The following is a 19,037-nucleotide window of genomic DNA, read 5'->3' as shown; positions in this document are numbered from 1 at the left end:
TCCTTCCTTCCTTCCTTCCTTCCTTCCTTCCTTCCTTCCTTCCCTTCCTTCCTTCCTTCCTCCTCCTTCCTTCCTTCCTTCCTTCCTTCCTTCCTTCCTTCCTTCCTTCCTTCCTTCCTTCCTTCCTTCCTTCCTTCCTTCCTTCCTTCCTTCCTTCCTTCCTTCCTTCCTTCCTTCCTTCCTTCCTTCCTTCCTTCCTTCCTTCCTTCCTTCCTTCCTTCCTTCCTTCCTTCCTTCCTTCCTTCCTTCCTTCCTTCCTTCCTTCCTTCCTTCCTTCCTTCTTCCTTCCTTCCTTCCTTCCTTCCTTCCTTCCTTCCTTCCTTCCTTCCTTCCGCCCTTCCTTCCTTCCGCCACTTCCTTCCTTCCTTCTTCCGCCACTTCCTTCCTTCCTTCCTTCCGCACTTCCTTCCTTCCTTCCGCCACTTCCTTCCCTTCCTTCCGCCACTTCCTTCCGCCACTTCCTTCCGCCACTTTCTTCCTTCCGCCACTTCTTCCTTCCGCACTTCCTTCCTTCCGCACTTCCTTCCGCCACTTCCTTCCGCCACTTCCTTCCTTCCTTCCTTCCTTCCTTCCTTCTTCCTTCCTTCCTTCCTTCCTTCCTTCCTTCCTTCCTTCCTTCCTTCCTTCCTTCCTTCTTCCTTCCTTCCTTCCTTCCTTCCTTCCTTCCTTCCTTCCTTCCTTCCTTCCTTCCTTCCTTCCGCCCCTTCCGCCCCTTCCGCCCCTTCCGCCCCTTCCTTCCTTCCTTCCTTCCTTCCTTCCTTCCTTCCTTCCTTCCTTCCTTCCTTCCTTCCTTCCTTCCTTCCTTCCTTCCTTCCTTCCTTCCTTCCTTCCTTCCTTCCTTCCTTCCTTCCTTCCTTCTTCCTTCCTTCCTTCCTTCCTTCTTCGCCCCTTCCTTCCGCCCCTTCCTTCCGCCCCTTCCTTCCTTCTGCCCCTTCCTTCCGCCCCTTCCGCCCCTTCCTTCCGCCCCTTCCTTCCGCCACTTCCTTCCTTCCTTCCGCCACTTCCTTCCTTCCTTCCTTCCTTCCGCCACTTCCTTCCTTCCTTCCGCCACTTCCTTCCTTCCTTCCTTCCTTCCGCACTTCCTTCCTTCCTTCCTTCCTTCCTTCCTTCCTTCCTTCCTTCCTTCCTTCCTTCCTTCCTTCCTTCCTTCCTTCCTTCCTTCCTTCCGCCACTTCCTTCTTCCTTCCTTCCTTCCTTCCTTCCTTCCTTCCTTCCTTCCTTCCTTCCTTCCTTCCTTCCTTCCTTCCTTCCTTCCTTCCTTCCTTCCTTCCCTTCCTTCCTTCCTTCCTTCCTTCCTTCCTTCCTTCCTTCCTTCCTTCCTTCCTTCCTTCCGCCACTTCCTTCCTTCCTTCCTTCCGCCACTTCCTTCCTTCCTTCCTTCCTTCCTTCCTTCCTTCCTTCCTTCCTTCCTTCCTTCCTTCCTTCCTTCCTTCCTTCCTTCCTTCCTTCCTTCCTTCCTTCCTTCCTTCCTTCCTTCCTTCCTTCCTTCCTTCCTTCCTTCCTTCCTTCCTTCCTTCCTTCCTTCCTTCCTTCCTTCCTTCCTTCCGCCACTTCCTTCCTTCCTTCCGCCACTTCCTTCCTTCCTTCCTTCCTTCCTTCCTTCCTTCCTTCCTTCCTTCCTTCCTTCCTTCCTTCCTTCCTTCCGCCACTTCCTTCCTTCCGCCACTTCCTTCCTTCCGCCACTTCCTTCCTTCCTTCCTTCCTTCTTCCTTCCTTCCTTCCTTCCTTCCTTCCTTCCTTCCTTCCTTCCTTCCTTCCTTCCTTCCTTCCTTCCTTCCTTCCTTCCTTCCTTCCTTCCTTCCTTCCTTCCTTCCTTCCTTCCTTCCTTCCGCCACTTCCGCCACTTCCGCCACTTCCGCCACTTCCTTCCGCCACTTCCGCCACTTCCTTCCGCCACTTCCTTCCTTCCTTCCGCCACTTCCTTCCTTCCGCCACTTCCTTCCTTCCTTCCGCCACTTCCTTCCTTCCTTCCTTCCTTCCTTCCTTCCTTCCTTCCTTCCTTCCTTCCTTCCTTCCTTCCTTCCTTCCTTCCTTCCTTCCTTCCTTCCTTCCTTCCTTCCTTCCTTCCTTCCTTCCTTCCTTCCTTCCTTCCTTCCTTCCTTCCTTCCTTCCTTCCGCCACTTCCTTCCTTCCTTCCTTCCGCCACTTCCTTCCTTCCGCCACTTCCTTCCTTCCTTCCGCCACTTACTTCCTTCCTTCCTTCCTTCCTTCCTTCCTTCCTTCCTTCCTTCCTTCCTTCCTTCCTTCCTTCCTTCCTTCCTTCCTTCCTTCCTTCCTTCCTTCCTTCCTTCCTTCCTTCCTTCCTTCCTTCCTTCCTTCCTTCCTTCCTTCCTTCCTTCCTTCCTTCCTTCCTTCCGCCACTTCCTTCCTTCCTTCCGCCACTTCCTTCCTTCCGCCACTTCCTTCCTTCCGCCACTTCCTTCCTTCCGCCACTTCCTTCCTTCCGCCACTTCCTTCCTTCCGCCACTTCCTTCCTTCCGCCACTTCCTTCCGCCACTTCCTTCCTTCCGCCACTTCCTTCCTTCCGCCACTTCCTTCCGCCACTTCCTTCCTTCCGCCACTTCCTTCCTTCCGCCACTTCCTTCCTTCCGCCACTTCCTTCCTTCCGCCACTTCCTTCCTTCCGCCACTTCCTTCCTTCCTTCCTTCCTTCCTTCCTTCCTTCCTTCCTTCCTTCCTTCCTTCCTTCCTTCCTTCCTTCCTTCCTTCCTTCCTTCCTTCCTTCCTTCCTTCCTTCCTTCCTTCCTTCCTTCCTTCCTTCCTTCCTTCCTTCCGCCACTTCCGCCACTTCCGCCACTTCCTTCCGCCACTTCCGCCACTTCCTTCCGCCACTTCCTTCCGCCACTTCCTTCCTTCCGCCACTTCCTTCCTTCCTTCCTTCCTTCCTTCCTTCCTTCCTTCCTTCCTTCCTTCCTTCCTTCCTTCCTTCCTTCCTTCCTTCCTTCCTTCCTTCCTTCCTTCCTTCCTTCCTTCCTTCCTTCCTTCCTTCCTTCCTTCCTTCCTTCCTTCCTTCCTTCCTTCCTTCCTTCCGCCACTTCCTTCCTTCCGCCACTTCCTTCCTTCCGCCACTTCCTTCCTTCCTTCCGCCACTTCCTTCCTTCCTTCCTTCCTTCCTTCCTTCCTTCCTTCCTTCCTTCCTTCCTTCCTTCCTTCCTTCCTTCCTTCCTTCCTTCCTTCCTTCCTTCCTTCCTTCCTTCCTTCCTTCCTTCCTTCCTTCCTTCCTTCCTTCCTTCCTTCCTCCCCTTCCTTCCGCCCCTTCCTTCCGCCCCTTCCTTCCGCCCCTTCCTTCCTTCTGCCCCTTCCTTCCGCCCCTTCCGCCCCTTCCTTCCGCCCCTTCCTTCCGCCACTTCCTTCCTTCCTTCCGCCACTTCCTTCCTTCCTTCCTTCCTTCCTTCCGCCACTTCCTTCCTTCCTTCCTTCCTTCCTTCCTTCCTTCCTTCCTTCCTTCCTTCCTTCCTTCCTTCCTTCCTTCCTTCCTTCCTTCCTTCCTTCCTTCCTTCCTTCCTTCCTTCCTTCCTTCCTTCCTTCCTTCCTTCCTTCCTTCCTTCCTTCCTTCCTTCCTTCCTTCCTTCCTTCTTCCTTCCTTCCTTCCTTCCTTCCTTCCTTCCTTCCTTCTTCCGCCACTTCCTTCCTTCCTTCCTTCCGCCCTTCCTTCCTCCTTCTTCCTTCCTTCCTTCCTTCCTTCCTTCCTTCCTTCCTTCCTTCCTTCCTTCCTTCCTTCCTTCCTTCCTTCCTTCCTTCCTTCCTTCCTTCCTTCCTTCCTTCCTTCCTTCCTTCCTTCCTTCCTTCCTTCCTCTTCCGCCACTTCCTTCCGCCACTTCCTTCCTTCCTTCCTTCCTTCCTTCCTTCCTTCCTTCCTTCCTTCCTTCCTTCCTTCCTTCCTTCCTTCCTTCCTTCCTTCCTTCCTTCCTTCCTTCCTTCCTTCCTTCCTTCCTTCCTTCCTTCCTTCCTTCCTTCCTTCCTTCCTTCCTTCGCCACTTCCTTCCTTCCTTCCTTCCGCCACTTCCTTCCTTCCTTCCTTCCTTCCTTCCTTCCTTCCTTCCTTCCTTCCTTCCTTCCTTCCTTCCTTCCTTCCTTCCTTCCTTCCTTCCTTCCTTCCTTCCTTCCTTCCTTCCTTCCTTCCTTCCTTCCTTCCTTCCTTCCTTCCTTCCTTCCTTCCTTCCTTCCTTCCTTCCTTCCTCTTCCTTCCTTCCTTCCTTCTTCCTTCCTTCCGCCACTTCCTTCCGCCACTTCCTTCCTTCCTTCCTTCCTTCCTTCCTTCCTTCCTTCCTTCCTTCCTTCCTTCTTCCTTCCTTCCTTCCTTCCTTCCTTCCTTCCTTCCTTCCTTCCTTCCTTCCTTCCTTCCTTCCTTCCTTCCTTCCTTCCTTCCTTCCTTCCTTCCTTCCTTCCTTCCGCCACTTCCTTCCTTCCGCCACTTCCTTCCTTCCGCCACTTCCTTCCTTCCTTCCTTCCTTCCTTCCTTCCTTCCTTCCTTCCTTCCTTCCTTCCTTCCTTCCTTCCTTCCTTCTTCCTTCCTTCCTTCCTTCCTTCCTTCCTTCCTTCCTTCCTTCCCTTCCTTCCTTCCTTCCTTCCTTCCTTCCTTCCTTCCTTCCTTCCTTCCTTCCTTCCTTCCTTCCTTCCTTCCTTCCTTCCTTCCTTCCTTCCTTCCTTCCTTCCTTCCTTCCTTCCTTCCTTCCTTCCTTCCTTCCTTCCTTCCTTCCGCCACTTCCTTCCTTCCTTCCTTCCTTCCTTCCTTCCGCCACTTCCGCCACTTCCGCCACTTCCGCCACTTCCTTCCGCCACTTCCGCCACTTCCTTCCGCCACTTCCGCCACTTCCTTCCGCCACTTCCTTCCTTCCGCCACTTCCTTCCTTCCTTCCTTCCTTCCTTCCGCCACTTCCTTCCTTCCTTCCTTCCTTCCTTCCTTCCTTCCTTCCTTCCTTCCTTCCTTCCTTCCTTCCTTCCTTCCTTCCTTCCTTCCTTCCTTCCTTCCTTCCTTCCTTCCTTCCTTCCTTCCTTCCTTCCTTCCTTCCGCCACTTCCTTCCTTCCTTCCTTCCTTCCTTCCTTCCTTCCTTCCTTCCTTCCTTCCTTCCTTCCTTCCTTCCTTCCTTCCTTCCTTCCTTCCTTCCTTCCTTCCTTCCTTCCTTCCTTCCTTCCTTCCTTCCTTCCTTCCTTCCTTCCTTCCTTCCTTCCTTCCTTCCGCCACTTCCTTCCGCCACTTCCTTCCTTCCTTCCGCCACTTCCTTCCTTCCGCCACTTCCTTCCTTCCGCCACTTCCTTCCTTCCGCCACTTCCTTCCGCCACTTCCTTCCTTCCGCCACTTCCTTCCTTCCGCCACTTCCTTCCTTCCGCCACTTCCTTCCGCCACTTCCTTCCTTCCGCCACTTCCTTCCTTCCGCCACTTCCTTCCGCCACTTCCTTCCGCCACTTCCTTCCTTCCGCCACTTCCTTCCTTCCGCCACTTCCTTCCTTCCGCCACTTCCTTCCTTCCTTCCTTCCTTCCTTCCTTCCTTCCTTCCTTCCTTCCTTCCTTCCTTCCTTCCTTCCTTCCTTCCTTCCTTCCTTCCTTCCTTCCTTCCTTCCTTCCTTCCTTCCTTCCTTCCTTCCTTCCTTCCGCCACTTCCGCCACTTCCGCCACTTCCGCCACTTCCTTCCGCCACTTCCGCCACTTCCTTCCGCCACTTCCTTCCGCCACTTCCTTCCTTCCGCCACTTCCTTCCTTCCTTCCTTCCTTCCTTCCTTCCTTCCTTCCTTCCTTCCTTCCTTCCTTCCTTCCTTCCTTCCTTCCTTCCTTCCTTCCTTCCTTCCTTCCTTCCTTCCTTCCTTCCTTCCTTCCTTCCTTCCTTCCTTCCTTCCTTCCGCCACTTCCTTCCTTCCGCCACTTCCTTCCTTCCTTCCTTCCTTCCTTCCTTCCTTCCTTCCTTCCTTCCTTCCTTCCTTCCTTCCTTCCTTCCTTCCTTCCTTCCTTCCTTCCTTCCTTCCTTCCTTCCTTCCTTCCTTCCTTCCTTCCTTCCTTCCTTCCTTCCTTCCTTCCTTCCTTCCGCCACTTCCTTCCTTCCGCCACTTCCTTCCTTCCTTCCGCCACTTCCTTCCTTCCTTCCTTCCTTCCTTCCTTCCTTCCTTCCTTCCTTCCTTCCTTCCTTCCTTCCTTCCTTCCTTCCTTCCTTCCTTCCTTCCTTCCTTCCTTCCTTCCTTCCTTCCTTCCTTCCTTCCTTCCTTCCTTCCTTCCTTCCTTCCTTCCTTCCTTCCTTCCTTCCTTCCGCCACTTCCTTCCTTCCGCCACTTCCTTCCTTCCTTCCTTCCTTCCTTCCTTCCTTCCTTCCTTCCTTCCTTCCTTCCTTCCTTCCTTCCTTCCTTCCTTCCTTCCTTCCTTCCTTCCTTCCTTCCTTCCTTCCTTCCTTCCTTCCTTCCTTCCTTCCTTCCTTCCTTCCTTCCTTCCGCCACTTCCTTCCGCCACTTCCTTCCGCCACTTCCTTCCGCCACTTCCTTCCGCCACCTTCCTTCCTTCCGCCACTTCCTTCCTTCCGCCACTTCCTTCCTTCCTTCCGCCACTTCCTTCCGCCACTTCCTTCCTTCCTTCCGCCACTTCCTTCCGCCACTTCCTTCCTTCCGCCACTTCCTTCCTTCCGCCACTTCCTTCCTTCCGCCACTTCCTTCCGCCACTTCCTTCCTTCCGCCACTTCCTTCCTTCCGCCACTTCCTTCCGCCACTTCCTTCCGCCACTTCCTTCCTTCCGCCACTTCCTTCCTTCCTTCCGCCACTTCCTTCCTTCCGCCACTTCCGCCACTTCCTTCCTTCCTTTCTTTCTCTCTTTCTCTCTCTCTCTTTCTCTCTCTCTTTCTCTCTTTCTCTCTCTCTCTTTCTCTCTCTCTCTCTCTCTTTCTTTCTCTCTCTCTTTCTTTCTCTCTTTCTTTCTTTCTCTCTTTCTCTCTTTCTCTCTCTCTTTCTCTTTCTCTCTCTTTCTCTCTCTCTTTCTCTCTCTCTCTTTCTCTCTTTCTCTCTTTCTTTCTTTCTCTCTCTTTCTCTCTTTCTCTTTTTCTCTATTTCTCTCTCTCTTTCTCTCTCTTTCTTTCTCTCTCTCTCTCTTTCTCTTTTTCTTTCTTTCTTTCTCTCTTTCTTCCCGCCCGCCTCCCTGCCTGCCTGTCTCTCTCTCTCTCTCTCTCTTTCTTTCTTACTCTCACCCTCACTCTCACTCTCACTTTCTCTCTTTCAGTCTCTCTCTCTCTCTCCCTACCCTCCTTCCCCTTCCTTTCCTTCTTTTCCTTCCTTTCCTTTCTTCACTGAAGGAATTGATAGAAGAATTTGAGGTATTGTCATTTGGTTTACAAATTCTATTTTGTGTAAATTGATCCTTGACTTTTATTGTCAAATTCCTTAATGTGCTGTTCTCTAAGCATTGAAACCTTCTGGAAACTCTTCAGAATAAATGGATCAACGGGTAGACCAGAAAGATGAATAGGAAAAGAAAATTCTGCTTGCTCCAGTGCTTGACTGCTGCTCCTTCTTATACTGAAGTCTCAGTCCTTGCATATATTCTAAACTTGACTGTGTGTGGCTTTAGGCAGTGCCTGAGCTGGTCTTGCTTTTGGATTGGGTCTCATGAGTTGTGCTGAGAAGCTTTGCAAACTAAATTGTGATTCCTTTAATAATGTGCTGCTTTATTTGGGCTGTGGAAGAAAATTTGTTACAGTGGCCCAAGCTTTCATTTTTCTTAAAAGTACTATAGACTTGAGTAGAATCAATTGTAATATAAGCAACTACTTCTGTAAAATAGGTGGGTTTGCAACTGCTGACTTTTTTGTTTTTTCCATTTTTCTATTAGAAAAGTTTTAATATTATTATAATGTACTAAGTGTTTATTGAGTTGGTACTCACAGTGAAATAATAGAATAATTTAGGTTAGAAAAGACCTTCAGGATCATGGAGTCCAACCATTAACCTCCCACTGCCAAGTCCACCCCTGAACCACATCCCCAGGTGCCAGATCTACACGTCTTTTAAATACCTCCAGGGATTGTGATTGAAACACATCCCTGAGCAGCCTGTTCCATTGCTTGACAACACTTCTGCTGAATAAATTTTCCCTGTTATCCAATCTAAACCTCCCCTGGCACAGCTGGAGGCCATCTCCTCTTCTCCTATTACTTTGTACATCAGAGAGGAGCTTGACCCTCACCTGGTTGTACCCTCCTACTATCAGTGAGTGGTAAAGACTGATAATGTCCCCCCTGAGTCTCTTTTTCTCCAGGCTAAATGAACAAGCCTTCGTTCCCAGGGGAAAATTGCTGTGACATGTTCTGTGTAGTCTTTTTTTTCCCCCATAACCTTGAAGTACCTTAATTCACTGTGTAGGTGGGCAGGCTTCTGTCCCCTGTTAAAATGAAGGTGCTAACAGCCCTGTCACTGTGCCTTTCACTCTGGGAGCTGACCAGCACTCTGCTTCCTGGCAAGGGAGATTTCCCACATGTCCCTTTTTATCATGGAATCCACTCTGGAACGTGATGGAGAGCACTGATATTTTGGTGTTGCCCAGTTTTCACTGTCTTACAATGGGGTAGGACACCCAGCATGCAGAATTCTTGAGGCGGTTTTTCTTCTTTAGGAAATTTTACAAATGCTCTAAATATATTTTAGTTTCCATTAAGCTGTACATTCATATTCTGGTCTTTCTTGAGCTAGGTGTCCTTTGGGATATGTGTATTCGGTAATTAAATTTTTCCAGTTAATGGCTTGATAGCTACTGTAAGTTTTTAAGATGCCAAATGTTTATCCTACAGCTGTGATTGGTATGGATCGGGAGAAGAGCCTGTATCACCTCGGTAAAAAGAAGAAAGTTTGTTCCAGTTTTAAAATTTGTACTTGGAGTTTTGGTGAAAGAGCCATGGGGAAAAGTGCATGTCGGCCGGTTAGATCTTGTTCATACAGAAATTTATCTGCTCTGCTCTTTATCACAGAGGTATTGCCACTGTACATGCTTTCTAAATTACTACTTTTTAGTTTTGTTTTATTGGAGGTTTTTTTTGTTTTGTTGTTTGTTTTTTGCTTTGCTTTTTTATCTCATGCTTACCCTGGGTAGACTTTTTGGATCCTACAGTTTCAGCCAAAGATATATTCTTCAAATGCTGTGGTCTGTGTTCAATAAAGGAACAGCTAATAAGCTTGTTCTGGACTGAACACATTGGATGAGGCATTTAGGAAATAAGAATAAAAGTAAAACTGATAGTTTGTCATAAATAGGATTTACCCACCCCTGGGGTTTGCCGGAAATAACAATACAGCAGCCCCATCCTCAGGCAGCTCCACACACACCATTCTGGCAAAACAAATAGCAATATATTCTGTCAGTTGTTCCATTAAAATGTACAAAATTTGGTCTCAAACTTACAGGCCAGGTTATACAGAAGTTATTTGATTGCACATGGCAGAATCAGTTCTCTGTTACAAATCTAGACAATTTTAGATTATCAAGTAATGGATCAGGACTTGATTAATTTGAATTCTCATTAACCAGAGGTGGATGTGAATGAGGAATTTTTCCTAATTCACCATTTGGTCTTGACACCACTTTTGCCTTTTGGATATGAAGAATACCAGGATTTCTGATGGAATTACAATGTTCTTTCTCCCCCTAACTGTTGGAATGGGGAAAAAGGCCTATTTTGTGCCAGCTTACATTTTTTTGCCTTAACTTCTTGGGAACGGCTTGGCTCTTGATCTTCCTGTGTATAAAAACATGCTTTTGGTGTGTCTGTTAGGTAAGCACATTTCACAAAGTTCTCCTGACCTGTTTTAAGCTGCTGGCCAGGCTTTGGTGACTGTTTTTGGCACAGGAAAGCTTGTGAGCATCTCAAGTATGCACACCAATCTGAATAAATTCATCATGAAGCCTTACCAGCCATGCAGGAAAAACTCTTGAGCAACTTCATCTGAAATGCAGTGTTGACCCTGCTTTGAGCAGGAGCTTGGGTTGGATGACCTGCTGGTCTGAATTTTGGCAGAAGTTATTGTTCCATTTGGTGGATTAAACTTGTTGATAAAACCTACTCAAAATTAAGTGGCTTGCATATTCATTGACCATGGCAAGTTTCCTTCTTTTCACAGCATGTGACTGGAGAGCTTCTCAAGCCTTTTAGGACATGACTGAGAACTGTAATATTTTGGAAATTACCTGGGCTGGATAACCTACAGTGTCTATGTTTCCAACCATAATTTTTATGACTCTGTAATTTTGAGGTTGGCTTCTTGTTGCCCAATTTTGCAGTTACTTAATTCCAGTATTGGGCATATTTCAGGAGACCACATTTAGTCATCGTAAGACTGTGTGGGTTTTTTTGTCTTTTTCTGTTATTTTTCAAATCCTGAAGATTGTCAGCACTTAATGTATTCTTTCCTATTCTGGTGCCACAAATAATGTTCCTGCCCTATGAGGAAAGAAAAGTCTGATTCCCCAGTTTGGAATAGATGATTAATTAAAAGAATTTGCTCCCAAGCTCATTGCAGTTCTAAGGAGAGGTGTTATGCTACTGCTGTTACTTGTACCAGAAATGCATTTCCATCATGAGAATAAGGGATAAGATTGAGAAATTATGTATTTGTTCATATTTTCGGCATTATCGGTTAAATTTATAATGAATTGTTGATACATTTTTAGAGCTAAAAGCACATGTACTCTGAGGACTGTGAATGTCTCCTATTTCTTTTTCTAAACAGCTCCTGTAACATTGGTGTAGCCCTTTTCCCTGTAGAAGGCTCCCCTTTTATGCAAAAAGAGATCATATTTTGGGAAAGATGTATCCTAACAAAAACTCTTGCACTCTTTGAAGAGAATCTCATCCTTTGAGTTTTTGAGGTGCCTTATATCAGCATCCCTAAGGATTTATTCCATGCTTTCTATCCTAATATGCTGCCTGTATATTTGTGAAACACACTGAGTTTGCCAGTTTCTGGTATTTTTAGATTGTGGGGTTTTTTTTGTCCACAGCAAACAAAGCATGGAAACAAATCATGATTTCATTTTGAAACCAAGGTGCATGTGTTTGTATGAAAATATGTTATACACACCCAAAGAGCAAACAGACCTAGAATTCTCTCACCTGGGGGAGAATCACTTAGCCTGGTGTGATAGATTGGATTTTAAAAAAAAAAGTAGGAAACACAGAAGTTCAGGCTGCTGGAGGCTGATGGGAGTTTTTTCTCCTGGCCAATAACTGGCCATTTCTTAGAATTGACAGTAGTTTTGACCATTGAAAAGTGAGATCAACCTGTGAACACCATCCTTTAACACCTGAGCCAGGGAATTTCGTTCTCTCTTAGTTTCCGGCTTTGAAAGGTAACAAAATTCCAGCTAGCTCCTGTTTCCCCCCTCCCCAGCCATGTGGTCCAGTGGGGGCTGGGCTCGGCCTGCCACAGTTCCCGGGCAGAGGGGATGGAGCCTGTGGGTCTTTCCTTCCTCCCAGGCTGGGGCTGTGCTCTGCCATGGACCCCGGCCCTGGGGTGGAGCAGGCCATGGCTGCTCGCCTCCACTGCTCACACAGATGGCCGCAGGCTGGAAAAAACAGCGTCTGCTGCTTTTCCAGTGCTGCTGAGCTGAATCTGACACCATGTATACCTGCTGCAGCTTGAGCCAGATTTTAACTGTTTCACTACCCAGATGAGACCTGCAGATTTAATATTTTTTCCAGAGAAAAGAACGTGAAAGTGATCAACATGTAGACAGACAACATGAACTATCAGAGGTAGTGAAAAAAATAATTAAGCTTCAGATGGGAAGAGAAAAAGGAGATGCTTTAATAAGCTGAAATATTATTTTGTTAAAGCTATGGAGATGGACAATAATGTTCTGAAAAAACTCCTTTAATTCATAAAAGAGTATTTTGGGGGAAATGAAGTATTTCAAAGTGTAGATCTGAGCAAAAGTATCCATTGATGAAGCTGAGTAAATGGTGAAGTAGTTGTGATCCTATGAGATGCTGGAACAGAAAAAGAGAAGTGAGAGTTGCTGAAGACTTGTGGCCCCCAAGAGAAAAAGAGAAAATTTTTGTTCCCATAAATTATCACAGAGACAGATGAAGAAAACCTCTGCCTTTAAATAACGTATCTTTAAAATTACACCCCTTGAGTTCATGGCCCATGAACACACCTCAGTGTGGTGTGAAATGGGAGGAGAAGACTGATGGCAGAGTTTTCTGGGCAGCTGGCAGCAGAGGAATAGAAAGCCATGAGAAAACAGTTTTCTTGTGAAGAACTCTCCATAAAATGACAAAGGAGAACTTCTTTTTCTCAACAAAGACTGATGAAAAAACTACTATATAGTTGGGACTGCTTTAACCACCAGGTTTTGTCTCTCTGTTGTCAATTAGACGAGGGAATGGTTGGGTGGTGGGGAAAAAGGGTTTCTGGAGGTTTTATTCTCGTTTCTTGTTCTTGTAGTTTTGTTAATAAACTTTTTTTTTATTCCTTTTAAGTTTTAAGCCTGTTTTGCGTTTCTTCTAATCCATATCTCACAGCAAGAAATTAGTACGTTTTTAGTGTTTGTTTTTTTTTAGCTAGTGCTTTAAAACCACTACACCTGGAATTCCTGTGGGGTTTGTGAAAAACTGGAAATTGCAGGATTAACAGCTAGGTGTGAAAACACCGTTGGTACTACAGAGACTTGCTTGGAGTTTGTTAATCTTTTATTCCATTGGAGTGATATATGGAATAATTCATAAATCATGCTCTTACAGCCACAAAATGTCTGTGTTTAAAATTTGTGGGTAAAGGTAATCTTAGGTCAGAATAATCCTGGGATTGTTACCAGACTTTAAAAACTGTATATGAAATGCAATAAAAAAGATGATGGATTCAATAACAGTTGCTCTTCAGTTTTTCTTCTGCCCTACATTCTTTTTCTCTATCAAAAGTTCTGTTTTTATTTATGCATAGTTTCTTACAAATGTTCTTGAAGGAGAAGTGGAAATCCTTACATGTTTTCTTTACAGGGCCTTCTGTCTTTACTGCCTCAGGTCAGTGTTGTATTTGAAGAGAAATCAAAGTAGTTAATCACTTCTTAGAACATTATTTTTCATATTTTTATTTGGTTTTTATTTTTTTTAGAGCCTCTCCTTTTTAGCATGCCGTTCCAAAATTGCTTTAATTCCTGTTGAACTCCTCTGAACTTGTTCCAGTTTGTGTTTTTAAAATACAGTGCTGAATATACTTTCCCTGGTTGAGACATAACCAGTTCTGAGATGATGGGAATAATGTCTCATGCACTGTGGAGAAAATCTGCTTCGAAGGAGCTTTGTGTAGAGCCTGTAGGACTTGTTGATGTGATACAGAGTGTGTAGATAAAATATCTGTTTGCCTTTCTAAAGGCTCACTTTCTCCAGCTGACTGCGTTGCCTGCTACCTGAACACTGTGTTCTGCAGTGATTGTGTCAATCACCAGTCTAGTTTGGGTGGTTTTCCCAGAATGTGGCATGAATACAGTGACATTCTCCATTTGTGCTGTATCCACCTGCAGTCTTGTGCTGTCCACACAGTCTCCATCCATCATTTGTGCACAGATGTGCTGTATTCTTGAGCTATGTATTAAAGCTCTGAATGTTGATAGAGTGCATGAATGTTTGACCTATTCACCTTAACACTGATGGAAAAAATACCCAACTGTCTTCTTTTTCTCTTGGAAAATGAACCAGCAGAAAACCCATCTGACACAACACCAACAAAACGCCTCATAGTCCCTAAAAAGATACTTAGTTTTTATACCACATGAGACTGTTGAACAATACTTCAATTTAAACAACTATTTCTACTTACACTGTGCTGGTGATGATTTATCATTGAATCACAGAATGGTGTGGGTTGGAAGGGACTTGAAGATTACCCAGTCCCAGGGCAGGGACAACCTCCCACCAGACAAGGTTGCTCCAAGCCCCATCCAGCCTGGCCTTGGACACTTTCAGGGACAGGGCAGCCACAGCTGCTTTGGGCAACCTGTGCCAGGGCCTCACTACCCTCACAGGGAAGAAGTTCTTCCTAACATCCAGTCTCAACCTAGTCTCTTGTGAACAGTCCCTTTCCATCTTTTCTGCATTAATGAAAGTTTATCCAGCCTATAAACTGTTTTAACTGAAGTCAATTAGCTTTATAAACATTTTAACATCCTATAAAGACCATAAAGGTTTTTTGGATCATCCTTAATTTACATCTCACAATTATAGGTATATATATTTTGTTAATACCCAATACCTTTCTTTCAACAGATTTGTATATCCTGAGTAACTTTCATTAGCCGAGTAACTTAGCCAGACTTTTTTAAAAAGGAACTGCAGTTTAACTATAAATATATCCAAATGTCACAGAATTCAGGGCTACAAGTCAAAAGTGCTGATCAGTTTGTAAAATCTTAATCAGCCCCTCCATGAAACCTAGGGACGGACCTCTGTGGTAGGCAGAAAAATTTCCAGAAATTTGCCACAGGCTTGTCCCAAGCTGCAGCTTGTTCTGATGTTGCCAAGACAGCTAAGAAGAGATGGGAAAAGCAGGAAGTCTTTGTTGGATTTAATCACAGTGCTGATTTGGAAAAGCAACTTAACAATGGAAAATATTCTTTATGCTTTAAATCATAAACACAAAACTATATAAGGTCCATGGTAGGTCATGACTGAATTAAGATAGGTTATTTTCCTTATTAGCAAAGATAACCAATAATTTTGGAATCTGGTGGTGAGAAATCCTATTTCCTAGACATATTTACGTATTTATATATATTTTTTATACATATATATATATCTATATCTATATCTATATATATCTCCAAACTAGATTATCTGATGGTTGTTGTACCATTTGTTGAGGAACTGGGGACCTGTTTGCTATACCTGAAATCTTTAGATATAACTTTAAGGTAACATCTTCCCATTTTCCTCTATGAGAAAGCTTTTCCTGCTTTTTTGCTTTCAAAAGATATTGGACTATACTGATGGGCAGTGCTTATGTTTTCCCCTGAAGTCATTCAAATTTAGTTGTAAAATACTCAATTTTTTGTATTTAACTCCATCAATAAAGAGGTACTTCTTAAGTGAGATCTTGCAGTCCTTGGCCTTGCATCCTCTGTGTGAAAAAGTTCTTATTTAGGCCCCTTGATCTGTTTTAGGACTTACAAATGATGGAGACATCAGGCAGGCTGTGGACCTGAGACTGGAAGGAAGAACTGAATGTTCATTTCTGAGCAAGCGGGAGATGAGGTTATGAAAATATTTTAAAATCCAGATTTCTTTTGTATTCTAGACCCTGCTAAAAGATGGATGATGATGACTTTGGAGGATTTGAGGTATGCTGTTTGGGTAACTTTGCTTTGAAATTTAACTATTTTCAATTATTTTATGGAGATTCATAGCATTTTGTAAAATATGTAACAATTTCTTCTTGTTTCCAGGCAGCAGAGAGTTACGAGTTTGGAAACGGTGAAAAGCAGACCACATCACCTGCTATTGCTTGGGCAGCATTTCCAACAGGTATTGACATATTCACTGTAAAAAAATCTCAATATTCTATTGCTGTCGTTATATACTCACTGTAAAAATTCATGCTTAGAAGGGTACATACAATAAAACAGTATACAATAAAATAATAGCCAGCAGTCATAACTTGAGCATAAGAATGTTCTTGAGCAATTATTTTGGAAAGCTGCACTTCTCGAAGCTAAACTTTATTGAGGAACGAAAGAGAAATTCAGTTTATACAGTAGAAAAGGAATGGGACTTCTTCATTCAAAGGATATTCTTTACTTTTGAGTGTGGAAGATCTGTTGCAAATTGTTGGAAAAAAAAAAAAGTAAAGTTAAAAATAGGATTGTGATGAAGTCTTTTACTTGTTTTTGGGAAGAGGGGAGGGGGATGAGAATGATCATTTTTACTTACGCCATTTATATAGTTGAAAAATACATTACAAATATTTATCTCAAGCAGAAACATTAGGGAACTAATTTATTAATGTATACAAGTGCCTGGTGCTTGTCTGGATTTTAGGAAATTGATAAAAGTTTATTGTTAAATGTGTATTATGAGTAGATCTAAAAGATTATGGAGGTGTTACTGATTTTGTTATGGTCTAGATTTCACTCTTTTCACAAAATGAAACATCACTTTTGCAGCATCAGTGCAAACAAATAACCAACAACCCACATTGTATTGTGCAGGATAAATTATGCAAAATAAGGCAGGGACTTTTCTCAACATGAGCTCTTTATAAATCGTGTTCTTAAAATGTTTTTATTAATTTATTTCTGGCTTTCATCTATTACAAAGTAATTAGTTTTATTTGTCATCGAAACAGAGGAAAACAAATACTAAGGAAAGGCTATTTCTCCAAGTAATTTCATTATTCTTCTTGTCATTCTGACTGATAATTAAAACTACTCCTTAAATTCAGTAGGATGTCTTAATGTGTTTAATAAATTAAATCAAATATAGCTGTGCAGTTGTCTGTCAGTGGACTCAATTAAAATCCTGTAAAGTGTGTAGAATTGAAATTATTCGTACATAACACAGAAGTTTTTTGTATGATTTTAAGTGACACAGAAATCCTAGGCCAAGGTATATTATACCAAGGTATTTTAAGCATTTCAAAATTAAAAGAAAACTCCTCTCTTCTGGTTATTTTGTTACTGTAAAATCTGTCTGTGACTTTTTCATGCACATCTTGCTGTGCATAAATTAGTTTATTGCAATAGGCAAGGTTTTAATAGGATTGGTCAAGCATTTCTTCAGCTTCTACTTGACTTGTAGATGGATGTTTTTCATAATAGAAATAACTGAATTGTCTGCCCAATGTTATCTTATATATAGAGATGTTCTTGTCTTATCTTAGAAATTTCTTAGTAAGGCTTGCTGAAAAATTCATATGTATTATGATGCTATTGAGTTGATTTTGATAAATTTGGGGGGTGATACCATTGCATACACCCAAGATTTGATGAACTTTCCAGAGGAGGAGTTACTCATCTTGTGAATTTCCTACATATCTGATGTTTGGAAGTTATGAAAAAATACACTGAAACCTGTGGCCATATTTTTTTACTGTGCAGGCAGAATTCAGAAATTATATCTAATGCCTCAGTGATTTCAGTGCAATTTTGCCCTTGAAACTGGTCTTCAGCTTCTTACTGTCTTTTTGATAGTATGGACCATGTGGCTGTAGATTTAGAATGCTAGGATAGTAGATGTAATTACTTTTCTTCTAGAATAGTTTGGCTTTGGAAGAATAAAATATGGGGAAGAGCTTTGTGCTGTGAGTTATCAGAAATCATCCTGAGAGTTCATCAGGGTGATTTTTCCCACTGTGGACACAAAACCAGTTTTAAACTCAAACTTTCTACCTGAATGTTACTTTGAACTGAAAATGATCAGGGATAGAGTTTTCAGTGTATACAGTATAATTGAAAGTGTCCTTGAATTGTAATATCAAGACAACTGTAATATCACAAGGGGAGGTGAGGAAGGAAATTTAGTTTTGTTTCTTGTGTTTTTTATTTTTAACAGCTGAAACCTACATGTAGGGGAACTATGCTACAAATAGTTTGCATACTTCTACAGAAGTATGTCAAATAATTATCATATGGTCTTTTGCTCAGAGCCCTGCTCACATATTAATTTTTATATATAATTAATAACATAAATTATGTCTTAATTGCTGGATATAAGTAACATCCACATAGCAAATATTACCCATGTGATATATTTGATGTCTTCATTCTGAAATTCAGTACGAAGGAGAAGACTCAATGGAATGTTGATTTAACAGTTCACGTTCATCCACCTGGTTTTGGTTTCAGAATTTCTGATCCCCCAAGGAATTTTAATAATTGTTTGAGCTTCATTACTAGCATAAAGACACAGAATTTTCCTTGCATTAGCAAGACTGCAGTCTGTCCCTGATCTCTGCCTCTATTAACAAACTGCATGGTTCTGGCATACAAGCGTATGACAGAATATTCTTAATATTGAGAATCCAGGGCTTCAGAAATTATTAGATACTTTTTAAGTACAATTCTGGAAATACCTTATATCTGCATCTTATTTCAGCCTTCTCGAGCATATGACTTTTTGATATACCTATAATTGAGTGCATGCTTCTTTTCCCTATAGTGCTGCAGCTCTGATCAATGAACAATAAATTTATTTGGAAATTCTTCAGGGCTGTCAGATTTAGCCTATTGGAGTCAGGTCAGGTAGTTCCAACAGAGGCAAGTTTTTGTTTCAGGGGGTGTGAAATTGTTCCATTAGGGTAACTAAGGCATGCTAAGCAGGAATTATTATGGGGTTCTCTTTATAAGCAAATTCTGAGCTGAACTAAAATGCAATTACACCAGTATGTATGCAAGAGGAATGAATTAAGAGAGCTTAAATTACAGACAAAGCACATGTAATTCTAGGAATGTCTAATTTATGAATCTTTAACATTGCTGAGAAGTAAAAAGGCGGCTTTGTAAAAAAGATGTTTGAATGATACCTTGGACAGTTGCCACCTTTTCTTGTCATCTGCAAGGTCATGTGTTTAGTTGAAAATTTTAAACCACAATGTTCAAAAGTGCTCACCAGTTGTTGCTCCTCATTTCCTAGGTTTCATTTTGACACCTTAAGGAGTGGGGATTTTGTTTCTGGTTTGTTTTTTTTTTTTCCTCTTTAAGATGCAAAGCATTCATTAATATAATTAGAACTACTGAAAACTCCATCTGATTGTAGAAGATTCCATGTAAAACTCCTGAAAAATTGAGTTTTCTCTCTAGGATTGGACACCCCAAAATACGTGAACACCTAAAGCTCTAATCTCAGCAAGTCTACATTCCTCATATATGCCCAGTGTAGTAGGTCTTGTGCTGGCTAAACGCCATTGCACCTACTAGAATATATTTACTCATTTTTGCGCTGTGAGATACGAATAAGGAGAAGGAGGACAAGCACAAACTTTAAAAGGGTACGAAGAAAACTTTATCAACAGAATTAAAGAAAAATAATAAGAAAAATCAGAATAAAATCTTCAGAACACTTCTCCTCCCCCCACACCCTCTTTTC

At 43.2% G+C, this 19,037-nt stretch overlaps 1 protein-coding gene across 8 annotated transcripts in view; it reads left to right on the top strand.

Annotated features, from left to right (window-relative positions):
* Positions 1-19,037, top strand: part of LOC131573905 (coiled-coil domain-containing protein 91-like) — a 136,395-nt gene that overhangs the window by 16,894 nt on the left and 100,464 nt on the right. For all 8 annotated transcript variants that reach the window (XM_058828269.1, XM_058828270.1, XM_058828272.1 and 5 more), the window contains exons 2-3: positions 15,253-15,295; positions 15,401-15,479. In XM_058828269.1, the coding sequence (XP_058684252.1) occupies positions 15,266-15,295; positions 15,401-15,479 (109 nt within the window). In that variant the 5' untranslated portion in view covers positions 15,253-15,265. The remainder of the gene's footprint in view (positions 1-15,252; positions 15,296-15,400; positions 15,480-19,037) is intronic.

This window comes from Poecile atricapillus, chromosome Z, assembly GCF_030490865.1.
Source record: "Poecile atricapillus isolate bPoeAtr1 chromosome Z, bPoeAtr1.hap1, whole genome shotgun sequence".
NCBI classification, from domain to species: Eukaryota; Metazoa; Chordata; class Aves; order Passeriformes; family Paridae; genus Poecile; species Poecile atricapillus.
This window is presented reverse-complemented; position numbering and strand designations above follow the sequence as displayed.